A 19,139-nucleotide genomic window follows, 5' to 3' on the forward strand; every position below is an offset into this window, starting at 1 on the left:
AATGGCCGAATAATATGGTCGCCCAAAATACCAGCCCAAATGTTCAACTTTTGAACTTTTGAACTGAAAACTTCTGTGCTCGTTTTCCTGAGACCAGTAACGAACAATGAAAGGATTGTGTTTACCATGCAATGACAAAGAGGACTCTTTTAACTCTGGAAATAAAATATTTTCTAAGAAATTTTTATTTTCATTTTCCTTTTCTATTATGGTTTCACAAAATGCCATTCTTCGCCTCTGGTCTTTAGAAAACACCTCCTGAGTTTTGAAATATTTAAAACATTTGAATCCATGTTTTTTCCAAATACTCGTTACAGTTTTATGGTGCAACTTTTTCGGAAGGGGAAGACATAATAAATATTTAAAAAAAAAATAAAATTAGGGTTGCCGATCCTGTATCGATATTTTTCAGGATCGATCTTTTTAGTCAAAAAGATCGATTTTTTAAATCGATTATTTTTTTTAGAATTAAATCGAAAATCGATTCTTTTAAGTGAAAATCGATTTTTATTTAGATATTTTATTAAATCTAAAAAATATCGAAATCGTACTAACAAATTTTTTCGGTATTTTGTGGTGCTAGACGAGCAATTTTAATAAACAAATGACTGCCTTCATGACGTTCATAGTTCATACATTACATAGTGATAACGCACCATCATTGGTCTGTCAAGTCTTTTTATAACAGGGGAATCCCAGGCTAGCATAGCCGTCAGCCAATCAGTATGTAGTTACGTTAAGGCTTACAGCTGATACAGTTCTTGTGAAATGTTTTGTACCAATGTAGACGTCGCGCGATGAGTTAGGAGTTAGTCAAGTTAGTGTTTATTGGCTGAACTGCAGTTTAAATACGTTTTGTGGTAAGTACAACTTTTTCTTATATTGTTATTTGAATCTGCGGCATATATAAACAAGGAATGGTAATTACGAATTATGATTATTAAATGTTTAAAATTTACTTCGCTGGCGGCTGCTCCATAACCTATAAAACTATATTATTAAGTTATATATATTTATTCGATTTATTCTCTATTTGTTTATGTTTATTTCATGTTTCAAGCATTGACCGGCTTTATCTCAATAAGGTTATAGGATCCTATAGTGTAGGGTAGGCGTAGTGATTAGTATTGTAAAATTACGCATTTTCTTACAAAACAGTTTGTTTTTTTTTAAGGTCCTTGACAAGTGTCAAAATGTGAGTTTAAAAGTTTCGAAAAAAAAACCTTAGAGTCGCCGCTGCCAAACGGTAAAATTTTTGTATAAAAAATTTAACACGCATGACATATGGATGTTACGGGTCCTCTCTCTTTACTTGTCTAAGAAAAAAACTTTTAAGCTCAAAAGTGGAATTTACCTTGGTGAATTCTTCAAACCGGTCAATATTATAAAATAAATAATTATTCATTAAAGTTTAATAAAATCATGGCAAATATAGGCGTAAACGGTCGAGTTATGTCATAGCAGATTATTTAATTTTGAGTTGTTTATCAGGATCAGTAATGCCAATATTTCGACACAAAATTTGACACATGTCTGATATTTTAACGCAATATTTAATATCAAAATGTAAAAGTGATCACGGTAAAATGCTATTTCATATTATTATTTTTAGATAAATATCTATGTGAATTGACATCAAGATGCCGAAAATAATGAAGAAAAGTAATGCCTGGAATTTTTTTATTAAGACTGAAAATGGCGGTAAATGCAAATTGTGCCTCAAAGAGTTTAAGTCGTCTGGCAACACCACCAATCTGTTAAACCATTTGAAAAGAGCTCACAAAAATGTGGTTCCAGTTCCTTGTGCGAAGTCTAGTGTTGCTGTCCCCAGCAGTTCTACTGTTACCCTAAATAAGAATGACACGACATCTTCGAGCTCGAAGCAGGAACAGGAGTGTACTGACACAGACACAGATTCAGCCCATGCAGACACTCTTTCAGAAGTTTCTACTAAATCTCAATGTAATTTTTTACCTGAAGCTCCAGGGAGTAGTAGTATTAATAATATTAATATTAGTAATAGTTCTAGTTCTGCGTCTTTTGCCAAAACTCATAAAAGGCAAAAAAGAATCGACGAATCGTTTTTAGACTTAGTGTCACTTTCAGAGGGTGGTGATAAATTTAATAAAATAACAAATGCGCTGATTTTTATGATCGCTAAAGATAATATGTCAATTAATACGACAGAAAAAATAGGTTTTCAGTATTTTTTAAAGACTGTCGCTCCTCATTATAATATTCCTGGAAGGACCAAAATTTCGGGTTTAATTGATGAAAAATACAAATGTTTGTCCACACTTATGAAAAACAAAATAAATGTTGTTAGATATTTTAGTGTGACATCAGATGTATGGACAGATACATTAAATACTCGCAGTTTTATGGGAGTAACTCTCCATTTTATTGAGGAAACAAAATTAGTTGATTTAACTATTGCGTTGGAAGAACTCTCTGACAGACATACGGGGGAATATTTATCTGAACGACTTAACTCTATTTTTAATTCCTGGAATATACCTCTTGAGAAAATTTCGGCTATTATTACTGATAACGGAGCAAATATAGTGAACGCAGTGCACCGGTTACTGGAAAAGCGTAAGCATTTGCCATGCTTTTCTCATACGCTTAATCTTGTATCTCAAAAAATATGCACATCAGATAATATTGCACCAGTTATACTAAAGGTAAAAGAAATAGTAACTTTTTTCAAACATAGTGTCTTGGCATCTGATCAATTACGAAATATAAGTAACCTCAAACTATTGCAGTCGGTTCCAACCAGGTGGAACTCGACCTTGTTTATGCTGAAAAGATTTATAGAAATATCTGATTCTATCAGTACTATTTTATTAAAACATAAGAATTCCCCAGCCATGGTAAACGCGGAAGATATCCAAATAATAAACGAAGTAATTGCAGTTCTGCAACCAATAGAAGCAGTATCTACAGAGATATGTGGGGATCATTACATTACTATCAGCATGGTGATCCCGATGGTTAATTGTTTGGAAAAAAAACTTTTAAGTCTACAACCTGAAACAGATACGGGAAAAGAATTTAAGAGGATCACAGTTACTGAAATATCTAAAAGATTTGGCGATGTGGAAGCAAATGCACTGTTAGGGATTTCAACTCTGTTAGATCCCAGATTTAAGAGACTGCATTTCCAAAAACCATTATTATTGGCTCAATGGATAAATCGCATTAAACATTTATTGGCAGAAAATACTTTTACGAAGTCCGAGCACTCAGAACCTGAACCTGTTAGTCCTATTACAACAAAAAATACTTCTGAAAATGTTAAAGATATAGATAATATCTGGACTTTGCATGATCAGCTAGTCCAACAAAATATACAGCAAGGGGAAGGGGCCGAAAGTAGCTTCGTCAATGAACTGCAACAATATTTAAAACAGCCGATTATTCCAAGAACATCAGATCCGTTAGAGTTTTGGAAAACTCATAAATGTATCTACCCAAAATTGACGGCAACCGCCTTAGAACATTTTTCAATAGTAGCGACGTCAGTGCCGTCAGAGCGCCTCTTTTCTAGGGCTGGAAATATTTTAGATCCATCTCGTAATAAACTGTCAAGCAAGCGATTTTCCCATATTCTTTTTTTAAACTCCCTAGATATTAGTCATTGGAATTTATAAAAAGATAATTATTTTTACTTTTTATTTTTATGAAATACTCCATTTCATTACTATAAAGTTTAATTTTTAATTTTCTTTGTTCCTTGCGTTACTGCGAGTACTAGTACTCCGAGTTATTTTTAGGTCTTAGGAATTTATATAAAGCTTTAAGTTTTAATGTGAGAACTTAGAATGTAAACATTTATTTTTTTTTGTTATTTGTGTTAAACTTGAAATTTTAAATAAAAGTTTGTTTCGCAAATCAAGTAGGTGTTTATTTTATTAATTGTAACCATTACATATACTATATCTTAATAACTAATTCTAATTAAGAATCTAGTAATATATATTCCTAATTTTATCTTTTATTTAATAATAATACATAATTAGCGATTGTTTTTTCAGTAAACATAAACAACTAAACCACGCATGTAAGTTTATGCATAACCCATAAAACGTAAATAAATTGGGCCGATTATTTGATATTCGTTAATGTTAAGATTGCTAAGCGACAAAGAAAAGATCAGAGATCGATTTTTAAAGAATCGATTCTTTTCTCTCTGATTTAATCGTAGATCGATTTTACCGGCTTCGATCTAGATCGATCCCGGAAATCGATATTTTTCTACAAGATCGGCAACCCTAAATAAAATAGCGCTTGAAGACTTGAAACAGTGCAGTATGCAATCACACAGTAAAATAAGGTCTGCGGATTGTGCCGTGCCGAAAATAGACCCTTAGAACATTGAAAGGCCTTTCAATATTCTAAGATCAGACCAGTGTAATTCGCCGCGCCGCTTATCAACCAGAAAGTAAGCGAGAAGCGGTGTTGCCATTTATAATGCCTAGGTGTAGTCTTCTATTCGCCAACTTATATAATATATACGTGGCGGGACAAGACGGTAGCAGAAGGACGGGCTTGCGACACCTATTAGCAAATAGTGGAGGACTCCACTATTTGCACACAAGCAAAAGCCCTCTCAAGGGACATACATCAAAAACAAAAATATATATAAAACAAATGGTATTTTGCCAATATATAAATACCTATATAAAAAATATATACTGATATATTATTATTATTAAGTTTAGAGTTTTTAATTTTTATTGCAATTCTTGTAGGTAATCTTTTATAAATACTGCGAATTTCTTTTTTGACAAGCTTTTAGCATACCCTGAAAGACCATTCCACAAGACTGTCGCATTATATTGAAAATACTTTTTCTAATTTGTATTTTGTAATTAGGAATCTGAAATATTTCAACGTAGCGGGTATCATGGTTGTGAAAAAACGAAATAAATTTATTAAAGAGCTACGGCATGTTTTATGGTTTTATAGACAAACAGATAATAGTGGTATTTTCGCCAATTAGACATATTAAGGATTTTGTTTTTTCTTAAGATAAGGCGTTATATGATTTCTGTAAGGTATTGAGTAGGCAAATCTCATGCACGAATTTTGCAGCTAGTAAACGATATCTCCATAGTCAAATAAAGAAATGATGAGAGATTTACAGAGCAAATATTTTACTTTAGAACAAAAATATCGTTTTAGGAGCAAAATATTTTTTAATCTTAAATAGTTTATTGCTAATTTTTTGTTTATTTATCGGCAATAAACACTTACTCATATTTCTTTTTACAATTTATTTTATTTGAGGATTTGAGTGAAAGATTAAGACTTGGGATTTTTAGACATTAATGTTTAAACTATATTGTTGACAGTATATGGAACTATTTTTTAAGGCTGTGTTAATAATAAATTTCGATTGCTGTTTCTTGTTAAAATTTAGAGGTAAATAAAGTTGTGGGTCATCAGCATATTGCATAATGTCTGAGAAATTAAGAGACCTCTTTATATTTGCGATATATGTATGTCGGAGACTCACTTTCATTATTTTCGGCGGACATGCTCGTTATAAGTAAGTAAAACTCATAATTCGTGGAAACACACACTTAATTACTATATTGACAAATAAACACGAAGTATATGTACTATTAAACTAAATAAACGAATTAGCTAACGTACCGTCAGTATGAAGTACCGTACCGTCGCGAATAAAATAAAAGAACTTGTGATCCGAAGCCGGTCAATCTATCATCAGTTCTCTCAAAAGACTGCCTTTTCTTTTCCTTTATGCTTCTCCAAGCATTCATTCCCGGCTTCGTTCCACTCTCCCGATATCTCTTAAAAGATATTGAGTCATGTCCTTTATTTTATTTCTAAATAAACTTCACTAAAAATCAACATGAACCCAGACTCATAAAAATAATTAATGGACGACCGTACCGTCGGTTGCCGGTGACAGTAACTTAATACCAAGCCTATCACTAATCAAAACAAATCCTTATCTTAATATTCTTAGAAAAATACGTATAGCCGACATGTATATTGAAAAAAGACGTGGTGACAGAATCGGGCCCGAGGTACTCCTTTTGCTGTTTGAGTGAAATTAGAGTTTTTTGTATTATGCTCATTTTTAGTAACCACACAGCAATATCGATTATCTAAGTAACTTTGAAAGAGGTGTCGGAGGCTTAAGTATAGTCAAGCAGTATAAAACATGTCAAATTTGTATTTTCTTTATTTCTTCTAGTTTGATCGGTAATTTTAACAAGGCAGGTAGTTGTGCTACAATTTTCTTTAAAGCCAGATTGGCAATTAAATATATCTTTCAAAAAAAAACAAGTTTAATTATTTGAGCATGTAAAAAATTTTCCGTTACTTTTGAAATGACTGATAATATACTTATCGGTCCCAGGTCTCTTTTTAATCCTTTGGCTCATTATTTTTGACTATAAGTTTTATGATGGCCTATGAAGTTATTTATGTAGTATTAGAGCGTTTATACAGTAAGAATGAGAGATCTTAAGATCTTTGATAGAAATATTATCGTCTCTTAATTAAGCTTAATATTAAGCAAACTATAACAGTTTGTGAATCTATTAGATTAAATGATAGTTAAGGCGTTTTTTGGACCTATATTTTCTTGAATATTTGATTGAAAGTATGTAATTTTTTATGTATAATTCTACAGGGTGTTTCAGAACTATGGGATCAAACTTCTAGGGGTTGTTCAGTGCAACAGTAGAATCCATTTGAGTATAGGAACCCATGTAGGGAAATGTGTCACTACGCCTCTACGGTCCTAAGACGCGTTTAAATTTAGAAAAAATATAAATTACCTAAATAGGATATGATGCATTTATTTTTACCTTTTGTATATGATACCATCACAACAATTGTTAAAAATGTCTTCCTCCAACCTCAATACACCGATTTAAACGCCGCACATGATTTCGACGGACTACACTAAAAATTTGATTCTCGTTTTGAATGATTTCAAATGCTGCTGTTATTCGTCCAATTAAGTCTAGCTCTGATTCTACTGGGGTTTCGTAGACTAAAGACTTTACATGTCCCCACAAGAAAAAATCGAGCGACGTTAAATCGGGTGACCTAGAAGGCCGAGAAACTGCTCCACCTCTGGCAATCCAACGGTGCCCAAACCGCTGAGCCAAATACTCGCGTACTTGTACAGCAAAGTGAGCCGGCGCTCCATCATGCTGAAACCACATTTGCTGTCTAACGTTTAGTGGAACATTTTCAAGGAGTTCTGGGAGAACTTCCTCCAAGAAACGCAGATAAATAGGTCCTGTTAACCGTTCCGGTAGAAGGTATGGCCTAATTAAATAATCATTAACAATGCCTGCCCATACATTAACAGACGAACGATTGTGATGTATTCTTGGAAAAATTGCATAAGGATTTTCTTCGTCCCAAACATGGCTATTCCTACTATTAAAAATATCGTGTCTTGTGAAAGAGGATTCATCGGTCCACAAAACATATCGTAAAAAATTTGGTTGTGCAATGATGTGATCCAGAAGCCATCGACAAAATTGAAGGATGATAATCGGCTGCAGTCATACCTTGAACTTTCTGGAAGTGGTAAGGATGGAGTTGTTGCTCGTGTAGTACCCGTCAGACAGAAGCATGACTCGTATTCATATTCTTAGCGATGTCACGTGTGCTATTTGATGGTTCATCGGCAACTCGCTGAAGCACCTCTTCTTCAAATTCGACCGTTCTTACGGTTCGAGCAACACCAGTATCATGCATCTTGGTCTTAAAAATGCCTGTCTCAGCGAGCCATCGATGAACCGCAATAAACTTTTTGTATTCAGGATGCTGTTCATGATACAACCGCGATGCTGCTCGTGCATTGTAGTTTGTTGCTGCGTATGCCAAATGCATATCCGCCAATTCTTGATTGGTAAAGTTTTCCATTAGCAATAAATGTTTAAAATTGTAAGCTATAAAATTTTTAAACATGACATTGAGAATTGACATTGATAAGCGTTGATTTTAAACAATTGTTGTTATGGTATCATGTACAAAAGGTAAAAATAAATGTAGCAGATCCTATTTAGGTAATTAATGTTTTTTATAAATTTTAACGCGTCTTAGGGCCGTAGTGGCATAGTGACGCATTTCCGGATATGGGTTCCCATACTCAAATGGATTCTTCTGTTGCACTGAACAACCCCCAGAAGTTTGATCCCATAATTCTGAAACACGCTGTATATCGTATATTGAAATCTGCGTATATTAGGTTATGATCTGAAATACTTTCAGATATAATCCTTTAAAGCTAATAAAGTTGTTTAAGTAAGTAAAAAACAAGTCTATTAGGGTTTATGTAGTTGCCTGTAGGTTTATTCGAGTTAGTTCTGTTAATATTTGTTTAAAATTATTAAAGTTCTTAGTTACTTCTTTTATACTATTTCTTATAAAATAATTTTGCAAAAAATTTATATTGAAATCACCTACTAGCATAAAATTCTCATAAAGAATATTATTTAATACCAGTAGATTTTGAATTTTCTCGATGAATTGTTGAGTAGATGCAGGGGGTCGGTAAATACAAGCAAAAAAATATGTTTCAGAGTTAAATATAAAACTTATGCAGATTATTGTAAATAGACCCTGAATAACAAAATCTACATTGAGTAACCTACATTAAATGGTGTTATTAATGTAATGGGCATTTCCACCCCCGCGCTTATTTTGATCTTTCCTTAAAAAATATAACTCGGAATTTCATAATTGGAGGATTGATTATTTTCAGACAACCATGTTTCTATTAGACCACGTATATCAAATTTAGAATCAAAATTAGTTATCTATATAATGCAAAAATTCCACTAGAAGAGGCCACCTAGAGGCCTCCTGACAACGTTCCTTAAAGGCCCATTCCACTTTTAGATCTCATTAAAGATTAATAAGTTAAGCCACCCTGCTACACCATACTGTCCATTTCAAAAATAAAACACTACTTGTACCCCTGAACTATCTTCACTATTGGAGTAACAAGGAATGCAACGAAATAATTTGCATAAGTTTTGCTTAGAATCCAAAAATAAAGAGCTTTGCTTTATTTTATTAAATATTCTCACTTTGCTTACATTGCATAATATTCGGCTTATTATTAAATACCTTTAACTAATACTTTATTTAAGAACGATAAAAATTAAGTTTGGATAACTCGGATTATAAATGAATAAAAAAATACAAATCTGATAGTAAGCCAATCCCATATAAAAGATAATATACGGAACTTCCCAACCACCCGAAACCATAAAAAAAGCTGTTAATATTAGCCAAATCCCCCACCCTTATAAACATGTAAATATTTTCCTATTGGGGGAATTAAAATGAATTTTACCTTACATATTAAAAAAAATTGCCTGCTTTAAAAATATATTTTTAGTAGATAATAAATTTTAAAAAATAGTATGAAAATATGGTATCCGTAAAATATCCGGTTAATCTTTCATTTTTTATTTGATTTAAAACGTTTTTTTATTCAGATGTTCAAGAATATCCAGATTACAATGACAAAATTTAAGTGATTTAATAATAATAATAAATATGCCGTTCACGAATAAAGAAATATTTGTGTTTTTTCCTTTAATAATTCAGCGAATTAGCAGGTAGCAGAGAATTTCCAGAGAAATGTGAATAATTAAACGATTTAATATTTTGTCTTCCTTGGTTGTTTTAGCTTTTTAGTTTTTTTTTAATTATTTAATGTGCCTATTTGAATATTTTTGATTCAGAGAGGAGGCGAATTATCACCAAAAACTTTTTTTTAAATATTGCGGCCAGATGAGATGGAAATTTTATATCATTACAAAAAATGCAGTATTTTATACTGATTGTGATAGTAACTAAGGATTGTTATAAAACAGTCGATATTAAAGTTACAACTTTACGCATTTTTCAAAGAGTATTTTATTAAATAAAGTTATATACAGGGTGTCATTGAAATGGTGTAAAAAAATTCGGGGGGTGATAGTACTCCTAAAAATTTTAAAAAAAGTTCCTATAACTATAGGGCGGAAAATGCATATTAAGGGAGTTAGGGGCACTGAAAGGGTAAATTTAAAAAACGGTTTTTTGAAATTGTAGGCTTAAAAAACGAGATAAAATTTCGAAAAAAAATCCTCTGCCATAAATTTTGACCCAAAATCAAATGGTGATACTGAAAAATAATTTGGAAAATCGGAAAGGGTAGTTTTTGCAAGGGTAGGGGGTTAATTCGTGAATAACTTTTTTTAGGTTATTTTTTTCGCAACGTGGGTTCATTTTTTAAAAACTACATACTTTTTCCTACAAAAAAGGTACTCTTGTTGCACATCGCCCAGAACGATGGTTTTCGAGAAAATTGAAGGCAAAATGTTTGCTCTGATGGGTTGCTAACTGGTTAAACAACATAAACCTATGAAAGTTATGGGGTTTCAAAAGTAAACACGTAGTTATTAAATAATTAATTGAAAAATCTAAATTTTATGATTTTTAAAACATCTTATTGCTTTAAAAAACGAAATAAACCAATTACCAAAATTCCTTATTAAAATAATGCATTTCTTAATTCATTCATAGTAAATGTTCAAAGTGACCACCATTCATTTCAATGCAGACATCTGCTCTTCTTCTCCATGATCTGCGTACCCTGTGGAATATCCCTGGGGTTGTACGAATTTGATTGGAACAGTCGATAATGCGTTGACGTAGTTGCTCTTCAGTATTAATCGGCACTGAGTAAACCAAAGTTTTCAAGTGGCCCCAGAAGTAGAAATAGTTTTAAAAATCATGAAATTTAGATTTTTCAATTAATTATTTAATAACTACTTGTTTACTTTTGAAACCCCATAACTTTCATAAGTTTATGTTGTTTAACCAGTTAGCAGCCCATCAGAGCAAACTTTTTGCCTTCAATTTTCTCGAAAACCATCGTTCTGGGCGATGTGCAACAAGAGTACCTTTTTTGTAGGAAAAAGTATGTAGTTTTTAAAAAATGAACCCACGTTGCGAAGAAAATAACCTAAAAAAAGTTATTCACGAATTAACCCCCTACCCTTGCAAAAACTACCCTTTCCGATTTTCCAAATTATTTTTCAGTATCACCATTTGATTTTGGGTCAAAATTTATGGCAGAGGATTTTTTTTCGAAATTTTATCTCGTTTTTTAAGCCTACAATTTCAAAAAACCGTTTTTTAAATTTACCCTTTCAGTGCCCCTAACTCCCTTAATATGCATTTTCCGCCCTATAGTTATAGGAACTTTTTTTAAAATTTTTAGGAGTACTATCACCCCCCGAATTTTTTTACACCATTTCAATGACACCCTGTATAATGTTAGTTACAGATACTGGCAAATAATAAAAAAAATACTAAGTGACATGTTATTCAATATGGATACTTATTTTTAAATGAATGAATGTAAGACCCTGTTTATTTTCTAAAGAATTGAAATATTTTTCTTAGTCATTAAGATGAAATTTATCGGTCTGACCGAAAAGAGGTCCAGGATATTTACAAAACTAAAGCTAGCTCAGCGGTACCGTAAGTAACCAAATACGGTTTACACTTAGCGTTTCCCCTCGGGAATTATTTTTATGGGTTTCGATAAAAGAATGAGATAAATATTTGGTTTATAAAATTCATTTGAGTTTTGGTCACTAAAGAGTGAAGTTATTTAATAAAAACAATAAAGGGTGTTGCGACGTGAAATAAGCTGTGTTGGTTTGGTGTAGTGTTTTACTACAAGAAAGGGTGAGTGTTATCACAGAGTATGCTTATTTCTATCTCACTGATTACACCGATATTTTACCTTTTTAAATAAAATGTGATTAATGAAATATTTTAATGACCGATTGTTGTTTGTCTTGCTTGTGTTGTTGTGACGATTGTTTATTGTTTCTTGTTAAGATACTGAGCTGGTCTGGGACCATTGCACAGCTCGTTGTATTTAACAAGGCTTTGTATTTGGAGAGGACCCTCGCGTTTTGGTGTCCATTGCACCCCTCAGTACAAAGTGTGTTATCGTCAGGTGGTCTAGATCGGAGATTGCTGTCTCAGTCTCATGTTTTATGATAATGTTTTTGGTAGCATTTTGGCTACGATTTGTGAGTAATGTAGTGCTCACGTTTTGGCATATTGAACGATTGTATATCATTTAATATCAGTACGTTGTCGTTACTGGGACATTTAACAATCGGATAAAAATAATAAATTGGTGAATAATGAATTTTGGGATATTTAAGTTAATTGGTTAAACGTTGGTGAACATGAATTAAATGGTTATCGTAAAAGTAAAATCACTGAGCAAGTTTAAAACATATTAATTCATATTTTTCATATTAATGACTTCATGCTTAATTTTTTTATTATTAATTAATTTTACGGGAATAAGTGTGCTCAGGTTACTTTTATTATTTCAGGTCTACACGTCACCATCTCTACTTTGGAGTCGCCCAAGCGCCCAGTTGTTTTACAAGGTGTTTATTCTATTTTTATGATTTATTTTGATTATTTTGGACTATTTTGAATTTATTTAACGTATTAAAAATTATAAAATTATTTAAATGACGCTCACAGGTTTTAATTATTATAGAATTTTTCAGAAGTGGGATTAAGAACAAATAAACACCGGGCGTGACTCTAAGGTTTGATGATGTTGGTAGACATTTATGGTTTAAAGAAAAAAAAAAATAAATAAATAATAATAATAATATTTTGTTTGTATTGCATTGTTATGAATATTACGAGTATTTATTTTGTTCTTTTTTTTTCTTTTAAAGAATTTTAAATACCGCATACACTTACATCCTTTTTCTTGGTTAACATGAGTCGACATGAATAACGTAGGTAGTAGTACTGGTAGTGGATAGGGTAAAAATCAAAATAATGATTTTAATCGATTCACTAACATGATGGAAGAATTTTTTAAGAGCAATTCTAATTCTCGTAAAGCGGAAACATCTGTTAGGGGAGATGTTATACCGATTTTTAATCCCGAAGATAGTGATCAGGTTGATAGGTTACAAGGTGGTGTATACTTTACCAGTTTAGATATGAAAGCAGGTTACCATCAAATCCCAGTCGCAGAAAATTCCAAACGATACACTTTATTTGTTACACCTTCCGGACAATACGAGTTTAACCGAATGCCATTTAGCTTAACGAATTCACCCCGAACTTTTCAGCTATTTATGAACCAAATACTAAAACCTGCTTCTAGTTACGCTGCCGTTTATTTAAACGATATTCTTTTACATAATAGCACAATATATCAAGCACTTCACAGTTTAGAAAATATCCTACATATATTTCGCGCCGAAGGTTTAACACTAAATCTAAAAAAATGTTCGTTTTTAATGAGTTCAGTTTCATTTTTGGGTTTTGAAGTGGGTCAAAGTGAAGTACGCCTAGGTAAAGAAAAGATTAAGGCCGTCGAACAATTTCAACCCCCAACATCTGTGCACCAAGTGCGACAATTTATAGGGCTGACAGGGTACTTTAGGCACTTTGTAAAAGATTATGCTATAATAGCAAAGCCGTTAACCACATTAACGAAGAAATCTGTTAAATGGAATTGGGGTGAACATGAAATGAACGCTTTTAGAAAATTACAATCAGAATTAATTAAAAGACCAATTTTAACATTGTTTGATCCAACTTTACCTACCGAAGTTCACACCGATGCGAGTATGTTAGGTTTAGCCGGAATTCTTTTACAATTACATCCAGACGAACGTTTTCATCCAGTAGCTTATTATAGTAGACAAACCATAGGGGCAGAGCAGAATTATCATTCTTACGAGTTGGAAACTTTGGCAGTTGTTGAAAGTTTAAAGAAATTTCGAAGCTATCTTCTAGGAATTGATTTTACTGTGGTTACAGATTGTAATTCTTTAAAGGCAAGTAGTGAAAAGAAACAAATTATTCCAAGAATTGTACGATGGTGGCTTCAACTTCAAGAATTCCGTTTTGATGTTAAATATAGACCAGGCAATCGAATGAAACACGTGGACGCTCTGAGTCGTAACCCTTCTTCTACTGAACAATCACCAAATACGTTAAATATATTCCATATCGAACAAGCGGATTGGGTGCTCTCTGGACAACTTACCGATTCTAAGATTAATGAAATAAAACAAGTGTTATTGAGACCTCCACAAGTGTGTGACGTAAGCCAGAAGATCGCCGGTGGATCTAAGCTTTCGGAAGCCGTATTGATGATCGCTGATTAGTCCAGATGATTCCAGATATCTTAACAGTTGTTGGTTGACTGATTTCTCCATAATCTTCGATATAACTGGAACTAGTGCAATCGGGCGGTAATTGGACGGCATCGTCTTCTTACCCTTTTTGGGTACAGCTTGCACTTGAGCAGTTTTCCAGCTTGTCGGAAATGAGCCCTGTTTGTACGATGCCGTGAACAGTCTACATAAGGGAGGAGTCAATTCGTCTGCACAACGTTTTAGTACTAGGGCTGGAATTCCATCGGGTCCAGAAGCTTTGTTTGTATCTACGCTTTTAAGAATTTTATTTATAATTCGTTGGGGAAACGAAATTTCTCCCATCGATGAATTCACCCTTGGCAAATATGGCGGTGTTTTGCCTTGCGAGTGCACAGTAGAATTGAACGCGAAGAGTTTACCCAGTAAGTTGGCTTTTTCCCTTGCTGTTACCGCGATAGAACCATCATCTGCTGTTAGGGGTGGCAAGGCCGACTTAGCAAATCCTTGACTAACGGCTTTCGATACCGACCAGAAAGATCTTGTTCCATTTGGGCAGTTTAGCAATTTGTTTTTGATCCTGTTGTTGTGACTCTCTTTGCATTCATCAATAATTCGCTTGCAGCTATTTCTGGAGGTTAAAAAGTTTCTCCAATTTTCGGTGGAAGGATGTTGACGCCATTTGCGATATGCTGCGTTTTTAGTGTTTACTGCCTTTTTGCAATTCAGGTTGAACCATTGCTTGTTGTTTGATCTGCATTTAGTAGAAAAAGAGATATAAGCTTCCATTCCTGGCAAGATCGTATCTGTAATTTGGTTTGCACATTCTGAGATGTTATTGGTTCATTCGATTTTTGTATAACAAGCGTAATTCTGGGAGAAAGGAAAGGAAAGGAATTTTATCCAATTCGAAAAGATTGTCATCCATTTAATATGTTTCATATTGATCATCTAGGACCTTTCCCTAAAAGTAAAAAATCAAATGTGTATCTGATTGTTGGCATTGATGCTTTTACGAAATTCTGCTTTTTACAACCTGTCAAATCCACTAAAACAAAATATGTTATTGAATACCTCAAGAATATTTGTGCAACCTATGGATCTTCTAAGTTATTAATTACTGATCGAGGAAGTTGTTTTACTGCTTATCATTTCAAAAATTTCTGCTTACAAAATAATATAAAACTTGTACTCAATGCTGTTGCAACTCCACGTGCCAACGGACAAGTGGAAAGGCTAAATAGAACCATATTAGGGGCTCTTCTTTCTTCCACCTTAGAAGAAAATACTTGGGATGATAACGTTAAGAAAATTCAATTTGCAATAAATAATGTAGTAAATAAATCAACAGGAAAAACAGCCAGTCAACTTTTATTTAGATATTCACCAAGAGGATCTAGTGACAGTATTTTACTTGATGAAGTTCAACAAATTCCGGATGTTATTAATAATTTGTTAGAAATTAGAAGAGAAGCTGCTGAAAAGATAGCCTCATCTCAAGAACAACAAAAGAAATATTTTGATAAGAAAAGAAAGCGTCCGAAGAGATATAAAGTTGGTGACTTAGTCCTGATTATGAAAAATCAACCTGCCACAGGAACGAGCAAGAAACTATCTGCACCATATGACGGTCCAATGGTCATAAAAACAGTACTACCAAATGATCGCTACATAGTAGTTGATATGATGGGGTCACGTCGTCTCACTCGAAAAGCGACATATGAAAATGTTATTGCGGTTGATCGTATGCGACCCTGGGTACCAGCTGGTGGAGTTTCATCTGGTGAGTCGGATCTGAGCAGTGATGAAGAAGGGGTAGTTCTGTCCGATCCTAATGCTGAGGATGCTGATCAACTCGAGACGAGTTGATAGCAGGATGGCCGAATGTAAGACCCTGTTTATTTTCTAAAGAATTGAAATATTTTTCTTAGTCATTAAGATGAAATTTATCGGTCTGACCGAAAAGAGGTCCAGGATATTTACAAAACTAAAGCTAGCTCAGCGGTACCGTAAGTAACCAAATACGGTTTACACTTAGCGTTTCCCCTCGGGAATTATTTTTATGGGTTTCGATAAAAGAATGAGATAAATATTTGGTTTATAAAATTCATTTGAGTTTTGGTCACTAAAGAGTGAAGTTATTTAATAAAAACAATAAAGGGTGTTGCGACGTGAAATAAGCTGTGTTGGTTTGGTGTAGTGTTTTACTACAAGAAAGGGTGAGTGTTATCACAGAGTATGCTTATTTCTATCTCACTGATTACACCGATATTTTACCTTTTTAAATAAAATGTGATTAATGAAATATTTTAATGACCGATTGTTGTTTGTCTTGCTTGTGTTGTTGTGACGATTGTTTATTGTTTCTTGTTAAGATACTGAGCTGGTCTGGGACCATTGCACAGCTCGTTGTATTTAACAAGGCTTTGTATTTGGAGAGGACCCTCGCGTTTTGGTGTCCATTGCACCCCTCAGTACAAAGTGTGTTATCGTCAGGTGGTCTAGATCGGAGATTGCTGTCTCAGTCTCATGTTTTATGATAATGTTTTTGGTAGCATTTTGGCTACGATTTGTGAGTAATGTAGTGCTCACGTTTTGGCATATTGAACGATTGTATATCATTTAATATCAGTACGTTGTCGTTACTGGGACATTTAACAATCGGATAAAAATAATAAATTGGTGAATAATGAATTTTGGGATATTTAAGTTAATTGGTTAAACGTTGGTGAACATGAATTAAATGGTTATCGTAAAAGTAAAATCACTGAGCAAGTTTAAAACATATTAATTCATATTTTTCATATTAATGACTTCATGCTTAATTTTTTTATTATTAATTAATTTTACGGGAATAAGTGTGCTCAGGTTACTTTTATTATTTCAGGTCTACACGTCACCATCTCTACTTTGGAGTCGCCCAAGCGCCCAGTTGTTTTACAAGGTGTTTATTCTATTTTTATGATTTATTTTGATTATTTTGGACTATTTTGAATTTATTTAACGTATTAAAAATTATAAAATTATTTAAATGACGCTCACAGGTTTTAATTATTATATGAACGCAAAAATTAGTTTAGTATAAATGCAAAAAAATTAACCGAAAAAATAAGATTTTGCTAGGGAAGATAATCTAAATAACATGTTTGCTAGAAGTATCTATTTACAACAACAATTGATAAAGTAGCATACAAAGGAAATTGTAATTCTATTTAACTATCTGCATTATAAATCTTCTGGCTTTATTTGTATTCTTGGAGCAAATCAGTTTAAGAACATTTAAAAATACTTTAAATTCTTAAACATATTTAAACTTGTTTGGTAACTTTTTCGGAATAAAGTTATACAGACAAGAAAAATGTATAATTTTAGCTTAAATTATTTTGTTGAAACCACATCCTAAATTTGGTCGCCAACAATTATCTGTATAATAGAAAGCTGCGACAAGAGACAACTATTGATACTTTATTTTACCTTTTTTAAAAGGTTTAAATTGATGTATATAGAGTAAACATATGTATATTCCTAAAACCCTGGCTTGTTCAAATAAGAAATCTTATTTATAATAATACTGTTTCATTATTATTATCTATTATCTTCCAATAATTTGAAAGTAAAAACCATTTCTGATAAAAAAGTTCAGAGAGTTTGACCCTTTTCTATCCGATTCCATTGGTTTTTTGAAATCAAATCATGAAATATTATAAAAAATTGTATGTCTTTCATAAAATACATTTTTATGAAATTGTAAAGTTGGTTAGGAATTTTTCTTAATAATCCATGAGATCAAAGGATTCTCTAGCTGCCTGGTTTTCCGCAACTACTTTTGAAATGTTATTATTTATTTTTTATTTACCGAGATCAAATCGTGGCCGACCGCTCCATAAATGTATTACCATTGCGCTTAGAACGTCTTGAGACGAACATGAAAAATACCGCAAACCGATCGAACTGAGCAAATTGCTCACAATACTGCATCGATGACCAAACTCGATGAACAATTTTTAGTTTCCATTTTGTTAGATTTTTATGTTATTTTATTTTGTTATATATTTTATTTATTACAGATGTGGTAATTTAAGAATATATTAGTGAATCATCCACAAATATCAATACATATAGTTTTGAATCAATTTCATAATTTTGATATCAATGCAAAATGAATGAATATTTTTTTTAGAAAAATAATAAATTGTTCACGTCTTGTACTACATTTTTATTAATTATTATTAAATACCATGAGATACGCCAGACATTAGGAGAACGAATACAACGGTATAGGTTCTTTGGGTTAATGAGTACGTCTTAACGACTGCTAGCAAACGCATTTGTTTGCCTTTACTTACTAGGTAGGCCCTACATAAAAAAAAATAAAAACTCGTTTGATTTCATTTACTATGTACACTGTAAACATGTTGAACGTTTAATTTTACTAATTATTTTGCGAAAACTAGAGTTGTTTTATTCACTAAGTTTACGGCAAATCCATGAAATAAGTGATGGTTGCGACACCAAAATCAAATAAAAAAAATGATGCATGGAAACACATGAACAAAATTATTCAATTTTTGTTACACTAAAAAGAAAATAAATACAAAATTAAAGGTTGCTATTTATAAACTCTCTCAAGTGTTGATATACTTTGCTTGTAACTTGTAAATTATAATTTAAGACATAAATAAATAAATAAATAAATCTGGCCTTTGTTAGGTAACACTAAAAAAAACATCAATATAGCGAAGTTTGCTATTCTACTTAACCATAACATTACATGAGAAAATTGGTTTCCTTTAACAAAACACTATAGATCCATGAGACCCTTAACAATTCTAATAATTTATGAGACAAACCTACTTTCAAAATTCCAACACCAAAGTTAGCCTTAAGATTTACAAAGATAAATATATTAAGAGT

At 32.5% G+C, this 19,139-nt stretch overlaps 1 protein-coding gene and 1 long non-coding RNA gene across 2 annotated transcripts; both read left to right on the forward strand.

The window, feature by feature from the left end:
• Positions 1 to 2,873: 2,873 nt before the first annotated feature.
• Positions 2,874 to 3,656, forward strand: LOC126748111 (zinc finger BED domain-containing protein 4-like). The gene has a single exon (XM_050457121.1). The coding sequence runs from the start codon at positions 2,874 to 2,876 to the stop codon at positions 3,654 to 3,656; it is 783 nt and encodes a 260-aa protein (XP_050313078.1).
• Positions 3,657 to 11,418: 7,762 nt separating this feature from the next.
• LOC126749166 (uncharacterized) lies at positions 11,419 to 12,574 on the forward strand. The gene is made up of 2 exons (XR_007664912.1): positions 11,419 to 11,757; positions 12,426 to 12,574. It is a non-coding gene; the product is annotated as an uncharacterized LOC126749166 (long non-coding RNA).
• The last annotated feature ends 6,565 nt before the right edge of the window (positions 12,575 to 19,139 follow it).

Source organism: Anthonomus grandis, chromosome 22 (assembly GCF_022605725.1).
Source record: "Anthonomus grandis grandis chromosome 22, icAntGran1.3, whole genome shotgun sequence".
Classification (NCBI taxonomy): domain Eukaryota; kingdom Metazoa; phylum Arthropoda; class Insecta; order Coleoptera; family Curculionidae; genus Anthonomus; species Anthonomus grandis.